This window comes from Acomys minous, assembly GCF_964271855.1.
Source record: "Acomys minous genome assembly, chromosome: 14".
NCBI lineage: Eukaryota > Metazoa > Chordata > Mammalia > Rodentia > Muridae > Acomys > Acomys minous.
In genome coordinates, this window is record NC_140496.1 from 74946427 (window position 1) to 74973422 (window position 26996).

General features: G+C 38.3%; 1 protein-coding gene across 2 annotated transcripts in view; it reads left to right on the forward strand.

Moving 5' to 3' along the window:
• DPYD (dihydropyrimidine dehydrogenase) overlaps positions 1-26996 on the forward strand; it is an 867929-nt gene that overhangs the window by 509041 nt on the left and 331892 nt on the right. For both annotated transcript variants that reach the window (XM_084756838.1, XM_084756837.1), the window contains exon 14: positions 10233-10397. In XM_084756838.1, coding sequence (XP_084612964.1) covers positions 10233-10397 — 165 coding nt within the window. The remainder of the gene's footprint in view (positions 1-10232; positions 10398-26996) is intronic.

Consider the following 26996-nt stretch of genomic DNA (forward strand, 5'->3'; position numbering starts at 1 on the left):
TCTGGGCCATAAAAGATTTCTTCAAAGTACACCACGTGATGATCTTTCCAGCAGGCCAACAGAAATTTCTAACTTAATTATAGTTTGGCACAGTATATCCAAAACCTCTTATCTGAACAGTGAACCCAATAATTTAATCAGCCTCTCTGTTGATTAATCACGTACTAATCCATCTGATATCAGCACTGAAAAAACTCTTCATCTCTTTCATGTGAAGCTTATCTCTGAGAATGCACAGCTGCTGTGAGCCATTGGTATTAATAACATGAATAGAAGACAAAACACAATGGAGTCCTCAAGCCTGAGGAAAAAGTTAGAATTCATTAAAACAGTCATTAGGTACTCTCCGCCACCCAACCCATCTCCATGTAATCTCCCATCTTTGTTGCTGATTGCTTCACTAGCTGTCACCCTCACATTAGTAAAAGTAACTTATACCTAAACTCTCTCGCCACTATTTCTGTAGCTGACAACTTGATTAATTAACAAATATTTATCAAACTTAGAATAGCAATTATGGCTATATGCCTTGACTTATTACCACCCAACATCTCTGTTATGTACAAATGATTACCCAGGTCAAAAGATGGTGTCAAAGAGCAAAAGCCAGCCATTCTTAATGTATAGGTAGTTTAGATATACTTTGTGAGAAGAGGAAACATCAAAGGCTACATAAGACTATGACTGTTTGCATTTTTATAATGTAAGATGCTCACTCAGTAATATTACTAAGAGTATACCTGGCTAGGTAAGCATAAGGATCAGGTGGTTCAAAATGTTGATATATAGAAGACATTCAATAGTGTCACTTTCTATTCATGACTTTCCTTTTGAAACATTATCAGTTACTAGCCCAAAAGGGATGTCCTATGAACGTCTTCACTTACCATGAGATTGGGATAGATGCAGGGACTTCCTATTGGGATTCTAGGTGAGTGAAGTATGGGAGAATGGGGAAATAGTAGGATCCAGGGAGTCCTAGAAACTACAAGAAGAATGCCATGACAGGCAGATCTGTCTGTACCCAGGGGAGTCTGCTCAAACTACTGCACCAACCAAGGACAATATATGCAGTAAACATTGATCCCCTACTCAGATGTAGCCAATGGACAGCACATTCTCCACAGTTCTGTGGAGAGCAGGGACTGACTCTGGCATGAACTCTGGGGCCCCATATTTGACCACTTCCCCTTGGTGGGGAGGCCTGGTAGCACTCAGAGAAAGAATAAGCAGGCTACCAAGATGAGACTTGATAGGCTATGACCATATGGTGAGGGAGGATGTCCCCTTCTGTCACAGACCAAGGGGAGGGAAATAGGGTGAAGAAGGGAGGGAGGGAGGAATGGGAGGATACAAGTGAGGGGATAACAATTGAGGTGTAATCTGAATAAATCAATTAGATTTTTTTTAAAAAAGAAAGAAACACTGTCAGTTTGTAATGTTTTTCTTTTCATTTTGTTTTCCTTTCCCACTCCATCCACCATCTCTTGTATAAGAACTCTGTGAGAATGGGTATTCTATCCACCATTCTGTGTCAGCAATCTCTTCACAGGACAAGTTCGAATCCCACGTTCTCAGTTTAGTATGAAACCTGGCAGTACCTCAAGGGTTCTTAGAATTTTGAGTTTGGGAAGTATGTTTGCTGCCAGAAATAGGAAATGCATGATCACAGTGGGCTCAAGATTATAAATGATTTACATTTTACTAGGTAATCATTTTGTTTCTTTCATAGCTCTTTTCTGAGTTACTTATATTGTACCCATGTCTGTATGACATATTTTTGTTGTGTATTTGGAGAATCCTAGTTAAGTCATTTCCTCTGACACTGCTTCCTCATTTCTCAGTTTCTACATATTCATTTATCTGAACATCTACATGAACCCTAATTAATTCTGCTCTGCAGAAGAGGACAGCCAAGCAGAAGAATATCCAATTCAGGTTAACTCCTTCAGAGCATAAGGGCTAATGCTTGGCATAAAAGGTTCTGTGTTTAGGAAAAGGCTATCCATGTTACCTATAAACTCAGAGCCAATCCTGTATCCACCAGGTGAACTGAGGCAGAGGATACCCTAGGGTAAAAGGAAGAGTTAGGAGATGGAATAGGAGAAATGGGTTAAGGAAAGAAAAGAGAACTGAAGAGAAGAGGGAGAGACAGACAGACAAGGAGATGGGATGTGCAAACTAAAATGATTAGAAGAGAGAAAAGTTTTCCTGAGGTATGGTCATATCCTTAAGTTACCTAAAATACTCTTTTCTCTTAAAGTAAATATACCACACTCCATCTTTCATGGAATTAACATGTTCAAATGGATTTCTTTTCTGCCAAAAAAAAAAAAAACCCACCTTCCAGCCATCACATATTAATAAGCACTATTATTATTGTCATCTCTTATGCTCACCTGAGACCTAGTCTTAGCTATGTTTCTCAGTGACAGAGCAGCTGAGTAAATGACTAAGTTTTGTGTCTTTCATCCTTATCAGTTGTAATGATCAGCTCTGATGTACATGAAGGATCTGTACTAGGCACACCTGCAATAGTAACAGTTCTAAAATTTCAATGACACTGCTTCTTTGATAATTCATCTAACATTTCTAAGATAACATTGTGATCCTCTGTGTGTTTTCCATGTAGAAGAGTGTTCTTGATGTATCTTGATGTACACAGTAAATTCTGTTACTAACTCGGGTTTTGGCGGCTGTGTTTATCCAAGACACTCAGTGAAAAAGATGATTAATTGAAAAGATATTCTTATTTTACCTCTCTTGCCACCCAAACCCATCAGAAAAATTTCTAATAATTATGTTTAGAGGTAATTGAACATTGGCATATTTATTCATAAAGTGACCTCCCACAGACATGGAGTTATGCTTGAGACTGGACCAGTGCTGAATCTTCCTTTTGTTTTTCTGAGGGTGATGGCATGCTGGACATATTGGTAGACTCTTATATAACAATGTATTTGCCAAGGCTAGCACACACCTTTAATCCCAGCACTCTGGAGGCAGAGACAAGCGGAGTTCAAGGCCAGCCTGATCTACAAAGCAAATCAGGACAGCCAAGGCTAACACAGAGAAACCCTATCTGGAAAACCAAAACTAAACCCCAAAACAATGTATTTTCAGTTAGACTAATTTACAAAATCTTTTTCTTTTGTTATGAAAGAAATGTGCCATGCCACCTGCATACCTAAAAAAGTGGCATGTTTTAGAAAGTGACTTGTGGTGCTTTTCATTTTTGAAATTTTTATTTATAAAATAGCTAAACTATGTTAACTCAACAAAGTAAATACTTAAATAAAAACTTGCACTAGAATCTTGGAATTTAAATGTAAAGAAAAAGTGGGTGATTGTGACTTTTACCTGCAATCCCAGCACTTGGAAGGTTGACTCAGGAGAATCAGTTCTAGGTCATCCTCAGCTACATATCAAATTTAGGGGTAGCCTTGGCTACACGTGGCCCCTTCTTGAAAAAAAAGAAAAAGACAGCTTATATTTAAATTACCTATTTTCAGGTAGAAGGACCCATCAGAATCTACAGATTATAATAGCATTCACTACACAGTTGTTCTGATGGGTGGCCTGGATTTTGCATTGGGCTGGCTGCTTCAGGAGCTTCTTGTTTCCGGACAAGAACAGACGATGGGATATTGAGATCGATGGTCCCAAGGTCCCATTTCTTGCTCAGAGATGCCTTCGAGCACTCAGGGTGAAGCTAGTGGCCTGGGCACTTGGCCGGGTTCCTAGTCTCAGTCGGGGAGGTGGGAAATGAGTTTCCCACAGAGTGTTACAGTTTAGCTGCTTTAAAATGAGAATGCTGTTATCAGAAGGTAGTAGAGACTCTGGAGTTCCTCAGGCCTGTAAAGATACCCGAAGTGTTACAGCCCTGCCTCAGCGGCTGGGCTAAGCACAGCCGAGGAAGCACATGGATGCGTCAAACCCACTGGCAGGCAGGTCTAGCAAGATTCAAGCCAGGACCAGCAGTGCTTCACTGGGGGGTCTGCACGGAGCTAGGAATGGTAGAGTGACTGCCAAGGCAGCACTGTCATCACTGCCTTGACTGGCCGTCAAGCCCCGGGCATCCAGTGGCAATCCTTCCCCAGAATAAATGGAGTCTCAGGCAGTCATGGTGGAGGAACGGTGAGCAATGGAGAGAGAACAAGCCAGCCAGGCTTTATTTATAAACCATGGGCTGTGGGGAGGGGGTTTGAGGTTAAATGTGTCTGATTCGCTGGGGCTATGAGTGTCAGGATACCAAATCTACATGCAGTGGTACTGCACCTTATTTACACGCAATCACATGGGGTCCAATCACAAGGAGAAAAACATAGCACTTAATTATTCCACGGGTGAGGGAATAACTTCTAGGTATGACTAAAGGCCGTTTGCCGAAAGCTAGATCTCCTTAGCATAGGGTGGAGTTTGATAAACTGGTTTTCTTACCAGGAAAGGACCAGACCTGTTATCTTCCCTGAGGGCTATTTAATGATCGTTACAAGATCAGGGGTTACCAGATCAGGTGGAGTGAGAACACTCACTGAGAAAAGGGAGTCCCTCTTCATAGACCAAGAGTAAAGGGCTATCCGGAGATGTCAGACATCAACCTTATCCGTCAGAGTCCCACCTACATTACAGCCTAGTTCAGGGAACAGATTTCTCTTTCTGCTGTTCGGTACATTGGGAATCATCTCTTCCTCAGAAAGCATTGCTTGCTCTGCTGTCCCCCCATTAGCTATTTTCCTCTGTGTACCCAGAGAGCAAAACCCTCTTCTGCCTTTGCAATATTTACAATTTTATCGCCTCAGTGCGCATAACAACTATATTGAATGGTTGTTATGCTTCCATGAACTATTCTGTTTTTATTTGCGCACGCGGGGCGGGGGGGGGGGGGGGGGTTGTTATTGGTTTGTTTGTTTTGTTTTGTTTATTTAGTGCCATTTATAAAATTCATTCATGGTGGTAGACCCAACTGTATTTCAATCTGAACCTTTTAGTTTTCATTTTATCCAATGTCATGGGACACTGCTTCTTTGTCTAGTTTCTTATGACTAAGTTTTCCTTTTTCAACTCTTGGGGGCATTGTGATTGTCTTAATTCAGAAGTAACCATGGAAGCAGTATAGTTCTTTTTTTAGGGTCAGAGAAGTCAGTTTAATGAACTTAAACAAATATGATCAGATGTTTAGCATCCAAGTCTTTGCAGATGCTGAAAACTCCCTATCACCTCAGTGTCTAAGAGGGCACTGACATTCGGTTTTATGATGAAGGTTCCATTAGCACATAAAGCTAGGGTGTCGTCTAAACAGCTATTTTTGAAACTGAACATTTTTAATGCACTGAAGATTGTGACCATGGTAATTTATCTTCTTTTTACAGAAAATAAACTTGTATCTAGTCTCACTATTCTATACCTTCTTTATTCTGTTAATTCCCCTAAGCAATGCCAATATACCCTAGCTACTAAACACTAAAGTAAAAGCCAGGCATTGTGGGGTATACTTGTAATCCTAGCACTGGGTGAGGCAAAGGCAAGCGGATCTCTGTGAATTCAAGGCCAACCTGGTCTACAAAGGAAGTCTAAGACATCCAAGGCTACACAGAGAAACCCTGTCTTGAAGGAAAAAAAAAACATTAAAGTAAATTATTCTCTTGTGAAAGAATACTCAGATTCTCTTGTTCCCATGTCAAAAATGTATAGCCAAATTGTTAAAACTTTAACTCTAACCACATAAGGAAAGATAGTTGGTTGAACCCCATTATCATTAACATTCATATGTCACTTATTTTAAAATTTCTAAAATGCCTCAGTCTATAGAAATTTTTGGCAAACTAGTTTCAAGGACCACTCAATTTGAGAAATACAAGCTAAAATAAGGTTTCTATTAACAATCTATTACTTCATGATTGTTAAAATTTTGTCGCTTTGGTTGAATTTTGCAAATAGAAACTTTTTTATTTAATTAATTTATTCAGATTACACCTTAATTGTTGACTGTTATCTTAATTGTTATCACTTGTATCCTCCCATTCCTCCCTCCCTCCCACTTTCACCCTATTCCCCTCCCCTAGGTCTAAAACCAAGGGGGACCTCCTCCCCCACTATATGGTCATAGGCTATCAAGTCTCATCTTGGTAGCCTGCTTATTCTTTCTTTGAGTGCCATCAGACCTCCCCATCAAAGGGAGGTGGTCAAATATGGGGCACCAGAGTTCATGTCAGAGTCAGTACCTGCTCTTCACATAACTGTGGAGAATGTCCTGTCCATTGGGTAGATCAGAGTAGGGGTCGATGTTTACTACTTGTATTGTACTTGGTTAGTACAATAGTTTGAGCAGACCCCGCTGGGCCCTGATCCACCCATCATGATGTTCTTCTTGTAGGTTTCTAGAACCCTCTGGGTCCTTCTATTTCCCTATCTCCTATATTTCTCTTACCTAGAGTCCCAGTAGGATGTTCTCACATCTATCCCAATCTCCTGTTAAGTGAAGACTTTTGTGGGACATGCCTTTTGGGCTAGTGCCCAATTATATGGTATATATGAGTATATACCATGTGAGTCTGCTTCTGGATTAACTCACTCATTATGATCATTTCTAGTTCAATCCATTTATCCACAAATTTTGGGATTTCCTTGTTTTTAATAGCTGAGTAGTATTCCATAGTGTATATGTACCGGTTTCTTTATCCATTGTTCAACTGAGGGACATTTAGGCTATTTCCAGGTTCTGGCTATGAGTAAGGCTGCTGTGAACAAGGTTGAGCATATGTCCTTGTGTGCTAGAGCTTCTTCTGGTATATTCCAAGGAGTAGAATAGCTGGGTCTTGAGGAAGTCCTATTCCCAGTTTTCTGAGATAGAGCCAGATAGATTTCCAAAATGGTTATACAAGTTTGCATTCCCACCAGCAATGAAGGAATGTTCCTCTCTCTCCACATCCTTCCCAGCATGTGGTGTCACTTGAATTTTTGATCTTAGCCATTCTGATGGGTATAAGATGGAATCTCAGAGTTGTTTTGATTTGTATTTCCCTGATGACTAAGGAGGTTGAGCATTTCTTTAAGTGTTTCTCAGCCATTTGATATTCTTTTGTTAGAATTCTCTGTTTAGTTCTGAGTGCCATTTCTCATTTGGGTTATTTGGTTTGGTGGTGTTTAATTTCTTGAGTTCTTTATATATTTTGGATATGAAACTTTAAAATTTTTCCTCTTAAGTTACTGAGTTACAGTTCGTTCACAAATTTTACATAGTACCTATATATAGTCTTGGAAACAATCTTTATCATTGCTTTATTTAATGAAATGGAAAACTTGGATCATTTGAAGAAGTATTTCCAAAAGGGTCTGTCTTAGTTACTATTCTATTGCTGTGAAGAAACACCATGACCAAGGCAATTTATAAATGAAGCATTTAAATGAGGGCTTGCTTACAGTTTCAGCAGGTAAGCCCACGCACACGGTGGGGAGCCTGGAGAGAGAGAGAGAGAGAGAAAGAGAGAGAGAGAAATGAAGAAGAAGAAGAAGAAGAAGAAGAAGAAGAAGAAGAAGAAGAAGAGGAGGAGGAGGAGGAGGAGGAGGAGGAGAAGAAGAAGAGGGAGGAGGACAAGGGCGAGGACGAAGAAGAGGAAGGTGGAAGGAGGAGGAAGAGGAGGAGAAGGAGGAAGAAGAGGAGGAGGAGGATAGCACTTTGAAACCACAACACCTCAAAGCCCACTCCCAATGATGTATCTCTCTTAAAATGCGACACCTCCCAATCCTTCCTAAACAATTCTACCAGCCTACCAACTGGGGAATATCAAAATATATGGGGCTTATGGGGGTCGTTCTCATTCAAAACACCACAGAGTCCTTGAATATTTTCACAAAACCATATGCGTGGTTTATGTAGCTTCTGAAACTGTATCTCAAAGGTTCTCTGTCTCTCTCTCTCCCCACTCACTAGCTTTTTCTCTTTCTCTCTCCCTCTTTTTCACCAGCTCCCTCTCTCTCTTCTTCTCCCTCTCTTCCCTTCTATTCTTTTTTTCTGGTAAATGAGACCGTAGCATAGGTTGATCTAAGGTTTACTGGATAGGTTTAAAAGTGGCAATAAGGTAAAATCTTAGGTCAAGTGTTGGGGGTGGGTGGGGGGGTTAGGACGTGTTTTTATTTCAAAAGAGTTTAATAGTTTTGTTTCTAAGATTCCCAGAAAATTGCAGGCCCGTGGCTGGTAAAAAGAGAAAACCCGTACTTGAAATCATTTATGCTAGCTCTTAAGAATGGTTTAATAATGTTTTAGTATTTGAGTTAACTCTATGCAAAAATAAATTTCACTTCGTTGCAGGACTTAATTATTGACGCTTAGTAAATAAGAGCCTAACCAGAATCTAAAGAGACTCCGGTCACATCTTTCTATCTTGACTCACCTTGATGAACTGGATAGCGTCTCTGTCCACTTCCTTGGCCAAGTCCTCTGTACAGGAACAGGGTGTTACTGGGTTGGATTTATTCAAGAGAAAGCATTTAGAATAGTGGGTAGAAGGATCTCGGGGATAAAAAGAGTGTGAAATCTGAAAACCGGAGCAGAGAAGAAAACCAGGGTCATTCAAAGCAAACATTTCCAGAACTGTCTTTTCCAACACTGGCAGCACAATAGTGCCTACCTGGAGAGACACACAGAGCCACCCGCGGGGACGCTGCGAACACATTGAAGCATTTGCCAGGATGGAAATTTGACCTGTCTGCTGGAGCCTCCCAGAGTGATTCTATTTGTCATTTTAGCGTTTATGATTGTGTAACAGGGTTTTTCAACAGCAAATCAAAGTGAGGCTGGTGATATTGTGCACAAACACAATAGGAACGGAATGGCTTAATTAGTAAAAATTTAACTGGCATGAGTCCTATAAGTTAAAATGTACATATTTAAGAAGGCTTTTTGTAACATTTATGCCATTTATTTTATAATATACTAATTCGGATGTAAAAGTGAATGTAAATGAACAGAAATTAACATGCAATGTGAAGAAAAGTCCTTTTATCCTCTGCAACTGTAGCATTTGGCACATTCAGGAATAAATAATCTTTTGTGGCAAGGGTATGCCTTATCAAACATATGCAGATCAGCACTAATTAATGCTAATTAAGGTTTCCTGTCTATCTAGTTGGAAAAACGTCCAAATGTTATGAAATCCAGTTAGTATGCCTATTACACTAATTGTTTTATATGGGGTGGTTCTTAATTAAAATATGTAAATTGACCTTAATTGCTATATACTAATGGGGGTTCATGTTATCTCACTAAAAGTGACAAGATGGTGAGGAGGGGTACTTAAAAGACTAATTCTGATAAATCCTTAACTAAATGACCTTTATTCAAAATTAATTTTAATTGGAAGTTGGCAAAAGAAACATTTTTTTCCTTCTTTGTTTCTTTTTAGTTTTAAGTAATGGAAGAATGTTGAATTCTTCTTTGCTAATACTGCTTTAGAAGCAGCCTGGGATTGGTAATTACACTTAACAAGCAAGTTAATTTTACTGTTTATATTTATCAGGAAATTATTGATAACCTCATTTTAATCTTGGGAAGGGGAATTGTCTTCGTATTGAACATGAGTACATATACTCATATTCATATAAATAAAATATATACATATATGTGTAGTAATGTGTATATATGTATATCTATGTGCACAGGATTTACATATGTATACATATATACAGGTAATTTGCCACCGTTAATTTGTTAGAATGTGTGTGAAAGTTTAATGAGCTAGTAATAGTAATATGTTTTTCTTAGTTGATTTGCATTTAAATAACATTTCAAGAAAATTATACATTTGTCTTTAAACATTAATTCTTACCAGAGTTAATAATTAGTGCTACTTAGATTGCATAGGCCTACATGGAATTTTAATGTTTGTCTTATTTATTTATTTATTTATTTATTTATTTATTTATTTATTTTTAAACGGCAAACAAACTAAAATATGTACAGCCTAAACCAGCATGAAATTATTTAATTAAAAAGTTTTTCTCCTATGTACAATCTAGAACTGCAGTAAGTTAGCAAACACTAACGAATATTTTCTTCTACAATTTCATTTGAAAATGGCATATGCTCAACTGTAATTTAAAGTATGTTAAAACCTCATCTGGACAAATGTGAGAAGAAACTTGGTAAAATATTGTCACATGGAAATGAGCATATAATAAAGATCTCAGGTTTTCTTTGTAGAACAGAGACAATATGTTTTCTCTTTCATTAGGATATCGTGACAAACGTCTCACCCAGAATCATTCGGGGGACCACCTCTGGCCCCATGTATGGCCCAGGACAAAGCTCCTTCCTCAACATTGAGCTCATCAGTGAGAAAACAGCTGCATATTGGTGTCACAGTATCACAGAACTAAAGGCTGACTTCCCGGACAATGTAAGTGTGATTTAACATCTAAAACAAGGGAACAGGCATGAGTGAGATGCTGAATGTTTATTTAAACATCCAATTCATAGGCTTATAAATATTAATGTGTATAATATATTTTATTAAAGAATCTGCCAGTTGCTTGGTTGATGCATAGAAAGATAAAGAAAGAAAGCTGGGGAACTCATAAAATCCCTCCCAATGTGAAGCTTTGTTATAAATGGGCACTGTGTGCGTGGAAGAAGTCTCCGCACAAGCAGAAGAAAGAAGAATGAAATACCCATTTTATTGAGTTGGTTTTCATCGTACGTGGCTGGTATTTATGAAGGTGATGACCTCAGGGAGAAATTGCTGGCTGTAAATCATTGTATATATAAAACTAAGGCTGAAACAGAATATCTTATGTAGGTTATTTACATTTTTTTCAGAGGGAGATAATTTTGCCAAATAATTTTAACACCCTTAGACTAAATGAACTCACTATGTTTTGTAGAAAGCTTTATTTTTATGGATCCACACAGAATCCTTGCAGTAAAATCAGATTTACATGCAACAAAAAGTACTTCCTCTTTAGTAGTCTCGTTGAGATTACTCTTAGTAGCATTCATCCACTCATTCTCTCACTCCCTATTTCTATTTATGCCCTCAGTCTCTCTATTATTGTTTCAATGACCTATAGTGAATGGAGCCTGAAGTATGTGTATTTATGTTATAGGAAAGATTTTTCTACAAGAATTTAAAAAAGCCCATGTCAATGCTCTCATGATATGTATTTTAAATATTCCTTTTTTTTTTCAGATGCTATAAGTAGATAACTTTTTTTCCACAATTAATACCTGGATTGAAAATGTGTATTTAGTCAATAACTTAAATATTTCAAATATTGTAAATACTTTTGATTTTAATGGGATGAATGAATGTTTTTTTATAACCTGAAAAAAATCAGTCTTCAAAAGGAAGCATGCTGTTGCCTGGCAGATTAAGAGGTATTCTTTCAGGTAGCTTGCATGCTTCCATATTCTTTCTTACCCTGAACCAAAAGACACTCATGTAGAACAGGTATAATTTATCTTCCTCAAAACAATCCTTCAAATGTGAAGGGAACGATGGAGACCTATCAGAAATCTTTAGCATCTGCTCATTAGGAGTTTCTCAGGTTGGGAGCCTGATGTTGCAATTATCTCTCCTGTGATACAGTTAAGTCTCGGCAACAATGATGCCAAATGTTTGTCTTCTAAAGGAGCCTGTATATTTTAGGAAGCTTTCCCCTAGATCACTGAGCACAAGAAACCCAACTGTAAAAACAAAAATAGTAATATGCATCCTTACTTGGTCTGTAGTACTGAGTGCTCAGCTAGGTACCGAACAGTTCATTGTCATCGCAATGGTAGGTAAGTACTGAACAAACCACCTACTCTGTGCCAGACATTGTTATAAAAGCTTCGTGTATTTTAAACCTGCTGTGTCCTTCAACGTCTTCATAAAATAGATACTGTTACATGCTCAAGTCCATGTGGAGGAAACACAGAATTAACGGATATTAGTCATGAATGAATATATAATCTATCCCAAAGTTGAAGTTTGAACTTAAATTTTGCTTCTGTTATCTATACCTCTCTCTGTTGCTCTTCAAAAGTCAGTATTTCTTTTAAAAGTAACATATAAAACAGTATGAAATAAGTATCATTTTCTCTTCATCCGGCTTCAATGTTGAATGAAACCAAGGTTTTGTTAAGAAACAAACAACAGACAAAAACCTAAGTAATGGCTTCCTTTCTTAAACGAACATGATACTGTCTGATTTTTTTTTTTTTGAGGCAGGAATAAACTGTTATAATAACGGGCACCAAGAAATGACAATCAGAAGACAGGGAATATAGGATGAAGCCTTTCTGATCCCACAGCCAAGCAGAAAGAAGAGCCACTTTCAATGTTATATTACCCTAATGTTCTTCTCTCAATGCTTTTGTGTGTGTTTGAAAAAATAATGCGTGACTTTTCTTCCCAGTTCTTTCCTCATTTAGATTACACTCATTAGTGCTTGCTCTGTATTCTTAGAACTCATTTCTACCGTCTTTACTCCCCATACCAAAGATAACATTTTAAACACAATTAAAGTGGCATTCTCATTTGAACCGACGGAAAGAGCACATGTGCACCCAGATACTGCCATGCTGAGCAGACCATCTCCCCTACTGTTTCAGAATTATTCTGACGCCAAACCCAATGAGCTGAGTGAAGGCAGGTGACCCTCCATTTTCCGACTTTAATTATCACTCTCACTGGAGTTTTCCCACATCATTCTCAAGTGCGTGGCTGCCACCTTTAATGACGGGGATTGGATAATTCAACCCACTGCGGCAGCTTCTAAGCGAGGGCTAAGTTTTCTGAGAACGAAATTGTGCTCGGGATGCAGGCAGCTAATATCCGTAGCTAGGGTCTGTTTCCAGGCGGGAGACCGCTGCGTATGAACCAGAGGAAGCAGCTACGGATGTGAGGGGACCTTGAACTCGTGCTGTAATGGAGCCCACCTTCAAGTTAGACCTGCTTGGCTCTCCAATTTTCCTTTATATTTATCTGTGAATTAAATTTGGCACACGGATCACTGTGGAGACAAGTTATTACTAACAGAGGTTTTGTTCGTGCACTGAGGGTTTGCAAAGCTTATTATGAAATATACTGTATAATTAGGGCTTACAGAAATGAATTTAAAATCAATCTTTTCACCGGCATTACAAAAGCCAAGAACTGACATATTTTAGGCTTAATAAAAAATTTTTTTCAAAAGACAGAAAAAATAAAATAAAATAAAATAAAATAAAATAAACAAGCCCTGGTTTACCTGAATGTACTGACTTAGCAAGGAAAGACAGATTTTTGTATCATTTTGGTCAACCAAAAGTTAGAGGAAGACAGACCAACAGGCGTTCAGTAGTTGAATCTGCCCACTGCAGACCAGGATGAGGGCTTTATGGAGGCATTAATCCAGGGACAATACTACCTCATCCTCATTGCTGATGAGGCTATATCTTAGCTGATGGCACTGCCCACAGTTGAGTCCCCAGGGATGCTAAGGAAGTTGACCACAGTCCACACTCCTGGAGGCGTTACTGGCCAGTAGCTCTTACATGCAATTACTTAATCTGTTGGACCAGAGACGCCTCCCATCAAGGGTAAAACTTAAGCCCCTTTGCTTTTCTGAATAATACAGGCACAATTCAAAATTCTTAAGGTTATGACAGGCCACGGCTATGTAAAAGAGAGATATTCAAATTACCTTCTGAAGGGAGGGAGCAGAGGAGGCTGTCGAGCTGGGTTGTTGGGTAAAGTGCTCACTGTGCCAGCATGCCAGTATGATTTCAGATCCCAGCACCTACATTGTGGAGTGCGTGTATACACCCTGCCTTGGGCCAGTGGTGGCAACGAGGGAGGGAGAGACAGGCTGACCCGAGTGGCTCACTCGCACCTAGGTAATCTAGATAACTCCTGCATCAAAAAAGTAAGGTAGAAAGCAATAGGAAAAGACTTCTGACGTGGATCTCTGGCCTCCACACACTTTTGCGTGGGCATGCACACTCTCCACACATGCGTGCACGAACGTATACCACAGATATGTACAAACTGAAAATAAGATGCTTAGCCGTAATTGGTACCGATGGCCTTGCTTTTAAGATTTTAACAAGTATGTGTTGTCCATTCAGCTTATCCCCCTCAAACCTACCCATGTTTTTTCCTTCGTTTATCTGTCTGAGACAAGCCTCAATCTCCCTACGTAGCATAAACTAAACTTCTGATTCTCCTGCCTCTGCCTCACAAGTGCTAGGGCTACAGATGTACAGCACCGCTTCCCACTTACATCACTCACTGATAGATATAAAATAGCACGGTTTGGGGTCTGCTACTGCAATTCTGAGACGGCAGTGGGCAAAGACCATGAGGTGGCATGATCACCTGTGTTGTGACTCTCCATGATTTCTACCTGTATAGAGATTTGGGTCACCCGCGAACCTGACGTGAGCTGTGGCATTTGTGACTACAAATACTAAATTTCAGTGATATCTTAGTAGAAAATAAAAGTGTTATTGATTGACGGTCAAGGTTGCGTTCTACTTTATGAATGCTTCCGTGGACCTTTAGGCTAAGAACTCTATTCTAATTGCTTATTAGAGTCCCTTGGGGAGCTGAACGAAAGAGTGTGGCTCAGTCCTGTCTGAGCTCAGTTGTTTCAGAAATTGTGGTTGGACACAATGAGTATATGTGTGTGTACACACATGTGTGTGTGTGTGTGCGCGTGCACACACACTCACCCACATATATACACATCTAGAGAATCTATAATTTCTATTTGGCTTATTGGATGATTGTATCTCATACAGAATCAGCATTATTTATGGTCCTTGCCATACGAAACTCCATAAGAATTATGTTCTAATATCATTTTCTTTTCATCTGAAACTGTGCTTCATACACTGATATACTTATGAAGTGCAAAACAAAAGAGCAAGAGTGATGGTGCATTCCTGACCTGGGCCGGTGTTACTGTGTGACGCAGATGAACTGGAAACCTTCCCATTATAACTTGGGAAGGTGTGGAGCTTTGTGTATTGTTTCTTTGATTTTTCTTTCTTTTTTTTTTTTTTTAATTTCTGTCTTTTTCTTTACTTTTTTTCTATGTCAAGTTGACATAAGCTACAATCGCCCATGAAGTGGGAACATCATTTGAGGAATTTCCTCTGTCAGATTTGTCTGTAAGCATGTGCATGTAGTGGAATTTTTTCTTTTTTAAAAATATTTTTATGTACGCATTTATATGATTACACATATATAAAATAAGCTATAAAGAGCAAGAAGAACTACAAAACCATCAACAATTATATTAATGTTACATTCATGGTGTTTTGCCTATTTGTATTTGGCAACCTTGAAGAAAACATCTTTCCTATCTTGGTGCATCTAAAATTCTGAATGTAAATCAATATATATCATATCTCATCTCTATCAACTTAAAACATCTATCTAGACCTAGAAACATCTTAACCCCGAAACAACTGGTGGGGTTGAAGACCAGATAGTAAAGTTTTACAATTAAGCGTAAGTCGTTTAGGATTTGTTTTTTGTGTTTGTTTGTTTGTTTGTTTTGTTGATTGGTGATTGATGTGGGAAGACTCGGGCAGCCCAGTGTGGGCAGTACCATCCCTGGCAAGCGGTCCTTCTTGATTGTATGGTAAAGGTAGCTGTGCAAGCCAGAGGCAGGAGAAACAAGCCAAAAAGCAGCTTTCCTCTGTGGTGATGCTTCAGTTCCTTTCTCCATGTTCCTCTTTGAGTTCCTGCCCTAACTTCTTCAGCACAAATGGACTGCAATGTGGAAGTGTACACCAGATACCAGATAAACCTTTTCCTTGACCAAGTTTCTTTGGGTTATGGTATTTTATCATAGCAAGAGAGAGCCAACCTAAAACAGGTGACATTTCTTTCAGTCCAACATAAGCTAAGAAACTGGCAGAGCTGGAGAAATGGCACAGTGGGTGGTGAAGGACAGTGGCTGTGTTGGTTCCCAGTGTACACGTGCTGGCTCACAGCCCTGTGTAAATTTAGTTCCTGGTGGTTCAACACCTTCTTCTGGCTACACTAGCAACTGCATAGATGGGATATGCACTCAGGCATACACATACACATTAATAATAATTAAACTAATCATTTAAAAAAACATGAACATGAGAATCAGTGTTACTCTACATATTCCTGAAGTAGTCCCTCAAATGTGCACTCTCAAATACATACTTTCCCAAAAGAAACAAAACATTATTAATGGACAAAGAAAGAGTCTCTCCCATTGGACAATGATTATCTTGGCTTTGTTACTTCCACCACTTGGTAGCCCAGTTCTTTTGTTCTGGAGTTTATCTGCTTCTGTAGAAAATAATGTCAACTACTCATTTGGACTTAGGTTTCAGTAGTTACCACACCTCACATTAAAGTCTCTATTCAGAAAGAGATAGTGTCAGACTACAGAAACCATTCAAACACATAGAATGTTCCTTGATTCTTCTGTGGGTGCCTGTCATTCAGGAGCCTTAGTAGGGTATCCTTAAAAGCCTCCATGAGGGCTGATTCACCACAAGCAGGCCTCGTTTTTGTTGTTGTCATTGTTGTTTGCTTGCTTGTTTTTAAATATTTATGGTTGACTTTCACTTGTTTAGAAAAAATGAGACTACATATCTGCTGTCTGGTCACCAACGACAGTTAAAAGTTGGCAATTTAAATGTCTTCTTATCACAAACACCATTTTGATTCTTCTTTCCTCATAGCCAGAGGGGAATATTCAGGAGCAAAAATTCAAGAGTCCCTCTACTTGAACACGCCTTCCCTTCCTCTGGGATTTTCTGAGCTTGTCAAGTCTCTGTTTCTACCCATTTCTACGAGCTGATTAAAAAGTAATAAATTAAGAAGCCACCAGAGCAGCTGCTGAAGAGAAGGCTTGTGTGTCCTTCAGAAAGTTGTTCCCTGGTTCACACCACAGCGATTTCTTAATGCTGTTTATAAATTCCTGCAGATATGGGTATTTCTCAGCCTCCCTCCTTTACCTAACTTCTAGATGAATCTCACCTCCGATTAACTGTTAGCACAATCTCAATGGCATTGCAAACAATCTGTTTTACAGAATTGATATAAATTGCAGGTGGGAATTTTGAAAGTAGGTGGGAGGACAATAGCCCATGTCCTGTTACACCCACAAAGCTCGGTTAGGGCTTCCCAAAGCTGATCAAGGCACAGACCTCATAGTCAGCAGGGGTAGGAATAGAAACATAGCCTTTCAAGCCACTTGTCATCAGTAGCACTGTCAGCCTCACTTGCTACCTGTGTGATGGTCATCCTTATAAAGACTGATCAAGAAATTATGAATGGTGAGAGCAAGTTAGATCTCATATCCTTGGCTTAGGAAATAATCCCGATTTGAAAATGACTATGCAACACTTTCTTTCTTTTTTTTTATATAGTTTTTTTTATTTTTATTTATTTTTTTTCCTTTATTAATTTATTCTTGTTATATCTCAATGGTTATCCCATCCCTTGTATCCTAAGGAGAATTATACAGAAGTAGGTTAACAAATTTCAACTTAATCCATGAGCAACCAAAATAAAAAATAAAAACTTAGCAAAGCTTATGGTGGTAGAATCAGTGATGTGTACTTTGATATGCTGATGTGAACAAAAAACATTGTACACATGTTTAGAAGCTCAAAGAATGAATAAAATTAAATAAATTTGAAAGAAAAAAAGAAATTATGAATGACATTCTGACATGTTGCAATTACTCACTGCTATGTATTATTATATTCCATAAATTATGTTTTATATGTAACTTTTATTCCTAGTTTAAGGGAGTAAGTTTTCATGATAGGGTCTATAAGAGATATTTGATAAGCCAAAAGCAATAGCATAGTTGCAGCACATAAGATATATAGATATATAGTGAAACTGGTTTTCAAAAATTACATGAAGTTCTGATTTACATAAAAGATTGTTTTTAAATAGGTACCAATAAAAAAAAAATTAAAGATTGAGCCAGGCTTAGTGGCACGTGACTGTAATCTTATTTCTTGGGAAGGAGAGGATTGCAAGTTTGAGCCCTGCAGGCTACATAGTCACACCCTGGCTCAAAGAGTAAATAAGTTATTTACTTATTAATTCTACAAAATGTTTTCTGTATAATATTTCATTCATTATATTCCTTTGTTTTCTTCCCATTTATTCATTTGATTACATAGCTCCCCTTCAGAACAACACTGAGAGAACGGCAGTTAGTCATATTTCTAGTCTGTGCATGGGAGATGATAAAAAGTATTAAAATGTGTTAAATTATGCAAAAAATCCAATGGAGGTGAGTGAGTCACAATGGCTAACTTATGGCTATGTGATTGGTTTTGATTTTCTATATCTAAGAATTTTTAACTTGTTTTTAATGTTTTGAGAGTTACAATACATGAGTACCTTATTTATACCATTTTTTTTTACTTCTCTCCAGACTCTTAAAAAGAAAGCTTTGGCTACAGCCTAGGTAGAGTAATGGAAACTTGGCTTATTCTCTTAACTGAAACAACGAAAATCAAACAATGAGTTTTAAGACCCAGAAAATTAGACAGTCAGGATGGTAATCCTTGAAATATGAAAAACACTATTCTGTTCTTCCACTGAGAGTCTTTGGGAATGAACTGAGACAGAGCCAGGAGGATCAGAGTGATAGAATTCATAAGATAGAGAACAAGGTAGAAGCCAAATGGAGAACAGAGAAGATGTCAGAAACCTATACTGAAGTCCCAGTGTGTAGCAATATAAACACTAATGTGTTCATGTGGGTTAACAAGTCTGTAGAGAAGAACTACCTGAGTGGCATAGAGGGCAAAGGCTTGTTTTGTAATGTGTGTGTGTGTGTGTGTGTGTGTGTGTGTGTGTGTGTGTGTGTGTGTGTGTGTGTTTACATAGACTTGGGAATAGTAGCAAACTGGAAAGCCCCATCAATGGAAACCACCTGGCAGAATGCAAAGGAGGGTCCCAACTCAGCACCTGCACAATTATTTTCCATAAGCTGACATTAGCAGCCTAAACAAAAACTTGAAAACAGTTTTAGGAATACAGAAATATCTAGTCTAACAAAGATAAAATTCATAGTGACTTACAACCAATAAATTTCACTTGCTATATAAGAATTAGGAAAATATAAACTTATAAACAAAGGAAGATCAGTTGATATAAAACCGTCTCAGAGCTGTCAAGACAGAATTATTATTAAAACTGTATTCCAAGTGGTCAAAAGGCTAAAAAATAGAATACATATAAAAGATTTAAGCTTCCAGAGATAAAAAAAAACTGCTATGAATTGGATAAGAAATATGATGGAAGCCATAAACAACCTATTAGGCATTTCAAAGGAATAGCAAATCATGAAAATGAGATTGTTAGAGGAAAGATGGAGGGAGAGAGTGATGGAAGAAAATAAAGACCAAGAATTTCAGGTAAAAAAAAAATAACAATAGACATACCATGGTCCACTCATTACAAAGAAGGCAGATAAAAGGAAATAAGAACACAGATAAGTCAGGAGTGGCAGCTGATGCCTGTGTTTGCAACACAGGAAAAGCTTGGTCAGGAAAATTATTGTTTAAAGACAGCTTGGGATACATGGTGAGTTTCTTATACTCTGAGTTACAATGTAAGATTCTATATAAAAAGTAAAATCAATATAAAATCATTTAAAACACATGAAGAAGAAAGGTGAGGGGAATGATAGAGGAGAAAGAGAAAAAACAAAATTTAGAGCAAGATGATAGAGTTCGTTCCATATCATATTGAAAACATAAATAGCCTAAACACCTCGATTAAAAGGCAGGGATTTACAAACTATGTTTAAGGTATAGTTTTAAGTATAAAACGCAAACATGATTATGTCAAAGGCATTGAAATGCTATCCCATGTCAACTCTAACGAAATGAATCTTATTTCATTAAAAATAGATAAAATAGATATCAAAGCAAGCATATTACTAGACCCAAACAAACAAAAAGATGGCATTGACATGGTATAGGATCAATTTATCCACACACCATAACAGCACTGTTTATATACGTAATAACAAAGCTGAAAGATGCATGAAGCAAAAACCAATACAGCTTTCAGGAAGAATGGGAAAGCCTGCAATTATATTTTGATGTCTACTACCTTGATATCAGTAATTAATAAAATGAAAGGGTCAGATCTGAAAAACACTATCAATCAACTCATCTAATTGACACTTTTGGAACATACCACTCAATGGAAATAAAAGGGTTTTTTTTTTCTGAATGTTTTCATAGCATTTAGAAAGACAAGCCATATTCTAGTACATGGAAGAATTCTTAAATAGTTCAAGTCATACAGAGTATGACTTTGATGACAAAATAATTCAATCCACAATTGAAACAAGAATAATTTTGAAAAATATTCAAACAGTTCAAAACAAATAATACACTCTTCACTCTTATAGCAAAAAAAAAAAAAAAAGAAATTAGAAAGGAACGTAATGAAGTAAATGAAAATTAAAATGTTTAAATTTGTTGTATGCTATATAGGAATTAGTCATGAGGAAAACTACAGTATCAAATGCATGAATGATAAAATGAAGAACGGTATCAAAACTCTACCTTTCAAAACTAGGAGGGAAGGTTACTTCAGCTTAAAGTAAATAACTAAATGATATACTTAGGATCAGTGGTATTGGGCAATCAGTAAAAAGAAAACAACAACAAAAAAAATGGGATAAGGACAAGCCTGATTTGAGCAAACCAAGGTAGACAACATTTTTGCAAGACTCATTAGAATTAATATTTTTTAAAAAAAACAGAAGACATGTAGATTTCTAATATGGAGAAATGCAATCAAAATAACTCATGTCTAACTCTTAGCAGCCCTTTTTTTCTTTTGTTATGCTAAAATGCCCTGGAAGAATGGCCAATGCAGCTAAAGTGAGAAAAATGTTTATTTCAGTTCACAGATCAGAAGTACAGTTCATCATCACAGCACTCAAGTCAAGGCATCAGGAGCTTGAAACAGCTGATCACTCTACGTCCACAATTAGAAAACAGAAAGTGATAATTTGACTTCCTCCTTTCCCATTTGGGAAGGATAGCAGGCTACCAAGAAGAGACTTGATACCCTATGAGCATATAAAGGTGGAAGGAAGTTCCCCTCAGGCACAGTCATAGGGGAGGGGAGTAGGGGGAAAATGGGAGGGAGGGAAGAATGGGAGGATATAAGGAACGGGATAACCATTGAGATGTAGCAAGAATAAATTAATTAAAAAAAAGAGTGGTCAGGAAATGCAAACATCAAAATTTATCAGCGAAGAAGGTATAACAATGAACAACCAGGAACAATGTAACAATAAGAATTTTACTAAATATTAAAAATTTATCCATCATAAACTGTATAACAAAATTTTGCAAAAAAAACATATTAAAATTAAAAAAAAAAGAAAACAGAAAGTGATAGAAGTGTATGTTCAGTTCAATAAATCCATTTTATATGGTCCAGGAGGCCAGTGCAGTGAGTGCTGCTGACCTCCGTAGGTAGGTGTGTACTTCCCTGAATCAGTTTAAAAACAGGTTCAGAGACAGCCCAGTCCAACTGGGCTGAATTCAAGCACCCTGCTTCCAATCTCCCCAGCCCAGCTTCCAGGCTACCCTGGGTACCTCAGAGGCAACCACAACATTGCTCTCCCATTGTCAGCACCCTCACTTTGATGCTGAGTCATAGGAACTCACAGGAAGCTAAAACTGACCTTTATGCGGTATTAAGAACTATAAGGCGTGTTGGTTGAGTTCCTAAGCTTTGGCTTTGTGAGAGATTAAAATGTTGGTGGTTCATGTCATTCAGTAAGAGAAAGACCTTAAGAACAACCTATCAAAGCCTTTAAAGCAGTCATTATACAGGCATTAACCGGTTACAATACAGGGTTTTGCAAATTCCCTGTCTTTTTGTAATCAGACTGCCTTTGGGTAAGGATTGTGTCTGTCTGATTTGGAGGCATGGCACTGAGGATGGGGGAATAACTAGAAAGAACCCCAAGGGGATGAGGAGAGGTAAGGAATTCAGATTCTTTTTGTATGCGAATGAATTCATGAGAGAGTCTAGGTCTATATGTGGCCACCTGCAAAATAACGTCAAGACAGGAGTGTCTTCAGTGCGCTCACTTCCTTTCATGTCAATCTGGTAATCTCTGAGTTCTAAGTTTCAGAGGACTCAATTCTAATACCTTCTTCAAAGGCACAGGGATATCAGGGAAGAGGAAAGATCATGTAAAACTCCGAACAGTTACCTCCCTACTTCTCTCCTCCAATCTCCAATACTTATCTTTTCTTGGTCTCTAAGGCAATTTACGCTGCTAACTTTTAAATTTTGATTTAGAAAGTGCCCTCTTTGTTTTATGGAGTGGAAATTGAGGAGGTGAGGTCAGGATTCTGCATTTACATGAAGTTCTGTCATAAACTCATTTTCCTCCCTTCTTCTTTTCCTCCCTTTGTTCATGAAAAGGCAGGCTTCCCCTGGATGTCAACCAAATATGGCATGACAAATTATAGTACTAGGGTAGGTGCATCCTCTCCCAATAAGGCTAAACAAGGCATCTCAGTAGGAGCAAAGGGTCTCAAAGGCATGTGACAGAGTCAGAGACAGCCCCTGCTCCCACTGTTAGGATTCCCACAAGAACCCCAAGCTACATAACTTGAACATATGCACAGAGGACCTATGTCATTCCCATGAATGCTTCCTTGGTTTCCAGTTGAGTCTCTGTGGGCCACTACAGGCCCATGTTAGTTGATAGTGTGGGTTTTCTTGTGGCATCCTTGACCACTCTGGCTCCTACTATGCCTTCCTTTTCATCTTCCATAGAATTCCCCAAGCTCCACCTATTGTTTGTCTGTGGGTCTCTGCATCTGTTTCCATCAGTTCTGGGGTGAAGCCTCCTCTGATGCCCATTGGGGTAGACACCAATCTCTGAATATATAGCAAAATATCATTAGAATCACTTCATCGACCTTTTTTGCCATTTGTGCTTGGTTCTATCCTTGGTGTAAATGTTGTTTTTATTTCCTTAGATGGGGGGATGAGATAAGAGCCATATCCAACCTGCTAAGCCCAAAGCATTTATAGGTATCCCTAGGCCTAGGCCTGGAAACTTCTAGCCTCCATACAATCTAATCTTATGCCCGACGGACCTTGAAAGTTCCAACTTCCATCCTCCATCTGCCAACCTAGACCCAGAATGTTTTCGCCTTCTGAGACTTACTGCTGAATAAGCTCCCTTGCTCTAGTTCTTTCTGAACTCTGCCTGGCTGGTTAAAGTCAGCTTTTCTGGCTCAAAACTCCTCTCCAAGCTAAATGATTCAAACTGGCTTTTCTGCTTCTCACTGAATTGTTCTGCGTAGAAAAACTGCCTCCAAACTCCAAGAACTGAAGTGAAAGAAATCAACTGCACTCAGATGAACTGTACTGTACTCCTCCAGAAGTCTGAACTCTACTGTACTATCTCCACAAATCTCTCTCTCTCTCTCTCTCTCTCTCTCTCTCTCTCTCTCTCTCTCTCTCTCTCGTGATCTTTAGTAGTTTCCCTTTCCTATCTGTTCTTATGATAGTTGGGCATATCCTATCTCTGATTCATCCCTTCAAATCTTTCTGTGATTTCTCACTTTGTCTGCCCCCTCAATTAAACGTCATTGTTTGGGATTAAAGGTGTGTACTAGATTCCAGCCAGAAGGATAAAAGTTGTTTCATTCATAGGCCTAGAAGGTCTTTGAATATGATCCCTTGCCATAGTAGCTATGTTGCTGATTTACAATTCTTGTACAGCTAGGTGCCTGGGCTATCCAGCCTCTGGTTCCTGGCCCTCCACACAGTGTCAGGGGTTGGCTTCCTCTTATGGCATGGGTCTCAAGCTGGGCCAGTCATTCGTTGGCTACTCCCTCAATTCTGTGCCACTTTTAGCCCATACCATCTTGTAGGCAGGACAAATAGTAGGGAGAAAGCTTTGTGGCTGGGTTGGTGTCACAGTCCTTCCATCAAAAGTCTTGCCTGGTTACGAGAGATGTCTGGTTCCAGCTCCATAGCCCCCATTGCTAGGTGTCTGGGCTGGGGTCATTCTCATAGATTCCTGGGAGTTTCCCTTGTCATAGGTTTCTAGCTCATCCCAGAGATGACTTTTCATTCTGGTTGTCTCTCTCAGTACTCTCTCCCTCCATAGTCCTCCCTGCACCTGATGCCTCCTGTCCCCATCCCTACCCCTACCCCTGTCCAGTCCCTTCCTCCATCCACCCTTGATGTCTGTTTTATCTACTCATCTCAGTGAGATTCATGCATCAGGATAATTTTAAAACCTAAATGAATTACTATCTTAAAGGTCCTTGAAAACTTTATTTTAACAGGCATTGCTTTTCAACTCACTTGTATGGGCAGGAAATTGATCCCACTTAGATAGAATGTAAGTTTGTGCCTGTGACTTACAAGGATGATACAGGTCACCATAACCATCTAATCTAAAAGGAGTCTAGTTTTGGGAGACATTCGACTACCTGTTTTGTGTCTGTCCTAACTGACCAAAAATCTTTAAAACATCACAAACAAGGAATACTTAATAGTTAACTGTATATAACGGACCATCATTTGACGTGAAATTCTGTCTGTGGCCTTTGAGTTCATTTAAAGAAGCAAAATCACAATACCATTTAACATTAGCAGGCAGAACAATTTGGACAGAATATATACCAAGTCCAGGTACTGAGCAATGTGCTCGCTAATGGCAGGTAGGAAAGAATCAGTGAGTCAAACCCATTCATAAGGACAGCACTGGATGTTTACTGGTCTTTACGTTAGAACAGAGAGGGTTAAATAGAAAATAATTAAACACACAGTGACATCTTAGCAATGAGCTATTCCAGGAAGCAAGATTTGATCAAACAAACAAACAAACAACTACTACTAAGTGACAAAAAGACATATAATGCATACCAGCTTCACAGGTATTCCACAGCTTGCAGTTAAGTCTGTAAATATTACCATGAATTTCTCAATACTTTATTGAGGAAGATAAGGTAAGGCTATCACCCCCAGCTCATAAGGAGCTGATATCCAGATAAAAACAAATACTTTTTTCAGATGGTTCACAAACTGTAAGCGCTAGGACTTTTGACATTTTACTGGGAGATCTGACCCATAGCCCTGTTCCAGTGCTTCACTGTGCTGTGCTGACTTGAATGGGTTTTTACAAAGAAGAAAAAAGCCTGTATGTATACAGGGTGTCGATTCAAAAGTAATTATTTTTTTAAACCAGGCATCACAATATTTAGGACTGCCAATATACAGTCCCCTCTATTTATTCACCTGGACTCCTCCTCTTTTTGGTAGAGATGCTAGTGAACAGAGAAACTGGAGGTAATCAGCCAGAGGGAAGAGAAGAGTCAAGGACCTAGATAATTCACAAACTGGAAAATGAGCTCCTAACTAATCAAGATGGGTTGTAAGTAGGATAGAAAGAATTTATGCCTGGTATGGCCTGGATAGCATTTGTACCCAATCCAAGAAAGTATTTGCAAATTTCACACTTGGCTATTTTTTTGTCCCATTGAGATTTTCTTCCTGAACTAATTTTCCATTATGTACATAAGGCAAAGAAATAACTTATCATTAAAGTCATTTTTCAGGTGGATATTTCACTTTGCATGTTGCTAAAATGCCTAGGGCATTAATAAGGAATGAGTTAACTTTATTAATACAGTTTCTTTAGGGAGTTTCTGATCTATATACTGATCACCCAAAAGGAAATTTTCTGTAATATTTTATTCATGTAAAATTTAGGGGAGTAACTAGATTGACTAATTTTTCCATAATAAATTATTTAGCTTTGTGCTGCTTTTGCATGTTAATTTTTTCATAATGTACCCTTTAAAACCCTCAATATTAAAATGATCCCTGACTGTTTTGCGACTGATTTAGTTTCAATTGGGAATTTATGTATGGCTCTAAGTTTACAAGGTGTGAGAAAATACCTTAATAAAGAAAATAAACACAATCACGGGCTTCAAGAGTGATGCATATAAAAATTAACTTGAGCAACAGTATATAACAGGATTTATTATTGTTACCAAAACTATAACTGTACTTCAAATATTTTACATGCTATATATGTTCATGCAGCTAATCAACTCCTGATTCCTGTGGTTCAGAATTGTTGCCCAGTCTCTTGATTAAAATCCTCTGAGGTCCTTCCTGTTCAATTTCACCCTATCAAGGTAGATACCAAAGAGTTAGAATTTAACCACAAAGTACAGACAAGTTTTACACCTGGTTAGGATGCAAGGAGTGAATAGAATTTCCCCTGCCACCTTAGCAAGCAATATATGTCAGGTAAAAGGAGAAAACCAGGTTTTTAAAAACTCATCCGACCTCTGAGTGCCACCAGGTCTCCCCCTCCTCTCTAAAACTTTAAACATGAATGGGTGCTACCAAGAAGAGACTTGATACCCTATGAGCATATACAGGGGGAGGAAATCCCCCTCAGAAACAGTCACAGGGGAGGGGAATAAGGGGAAAATGGGAGGGAGGGAGGAATGGGAGGATACAAGGGATGGGATAACCATTGAGATGTAACAAGAATAAATTAATAAAAAAAATTTAAAAAAATAAAACTTAAAAAAAAACTCATCCGAGATGTGAAAATGCAAATAAACTTAAACAGCCCCCACCTCAGGATCAGTAGGGACAGCAGCGACATCCCTACTTTGTACCTTGGAGGTATGGTATAAAGAAAAGTTGTTTCCATATTGAAACCAAATACATTTTTAAATCTTAAAGCATCTGTCTGAAGTGGTATATATTACCTATCACCCGACCAAATTTACGGTCACCAATTCTTTCTTGTGGTTATCCATCAAACAAAGAAGCAAGGTTTAGAAAGATCTTCCTTAGGCAAGCAGGACATTCTCCCAATTCAAAGAACTCCAAAAAAAAAAAAAAAAAAAAAAACCTTTCTAAGGCATTCTATGTCTCTGCCAACTCTTCATTGTTATGTCTTTTGGAAAAGCC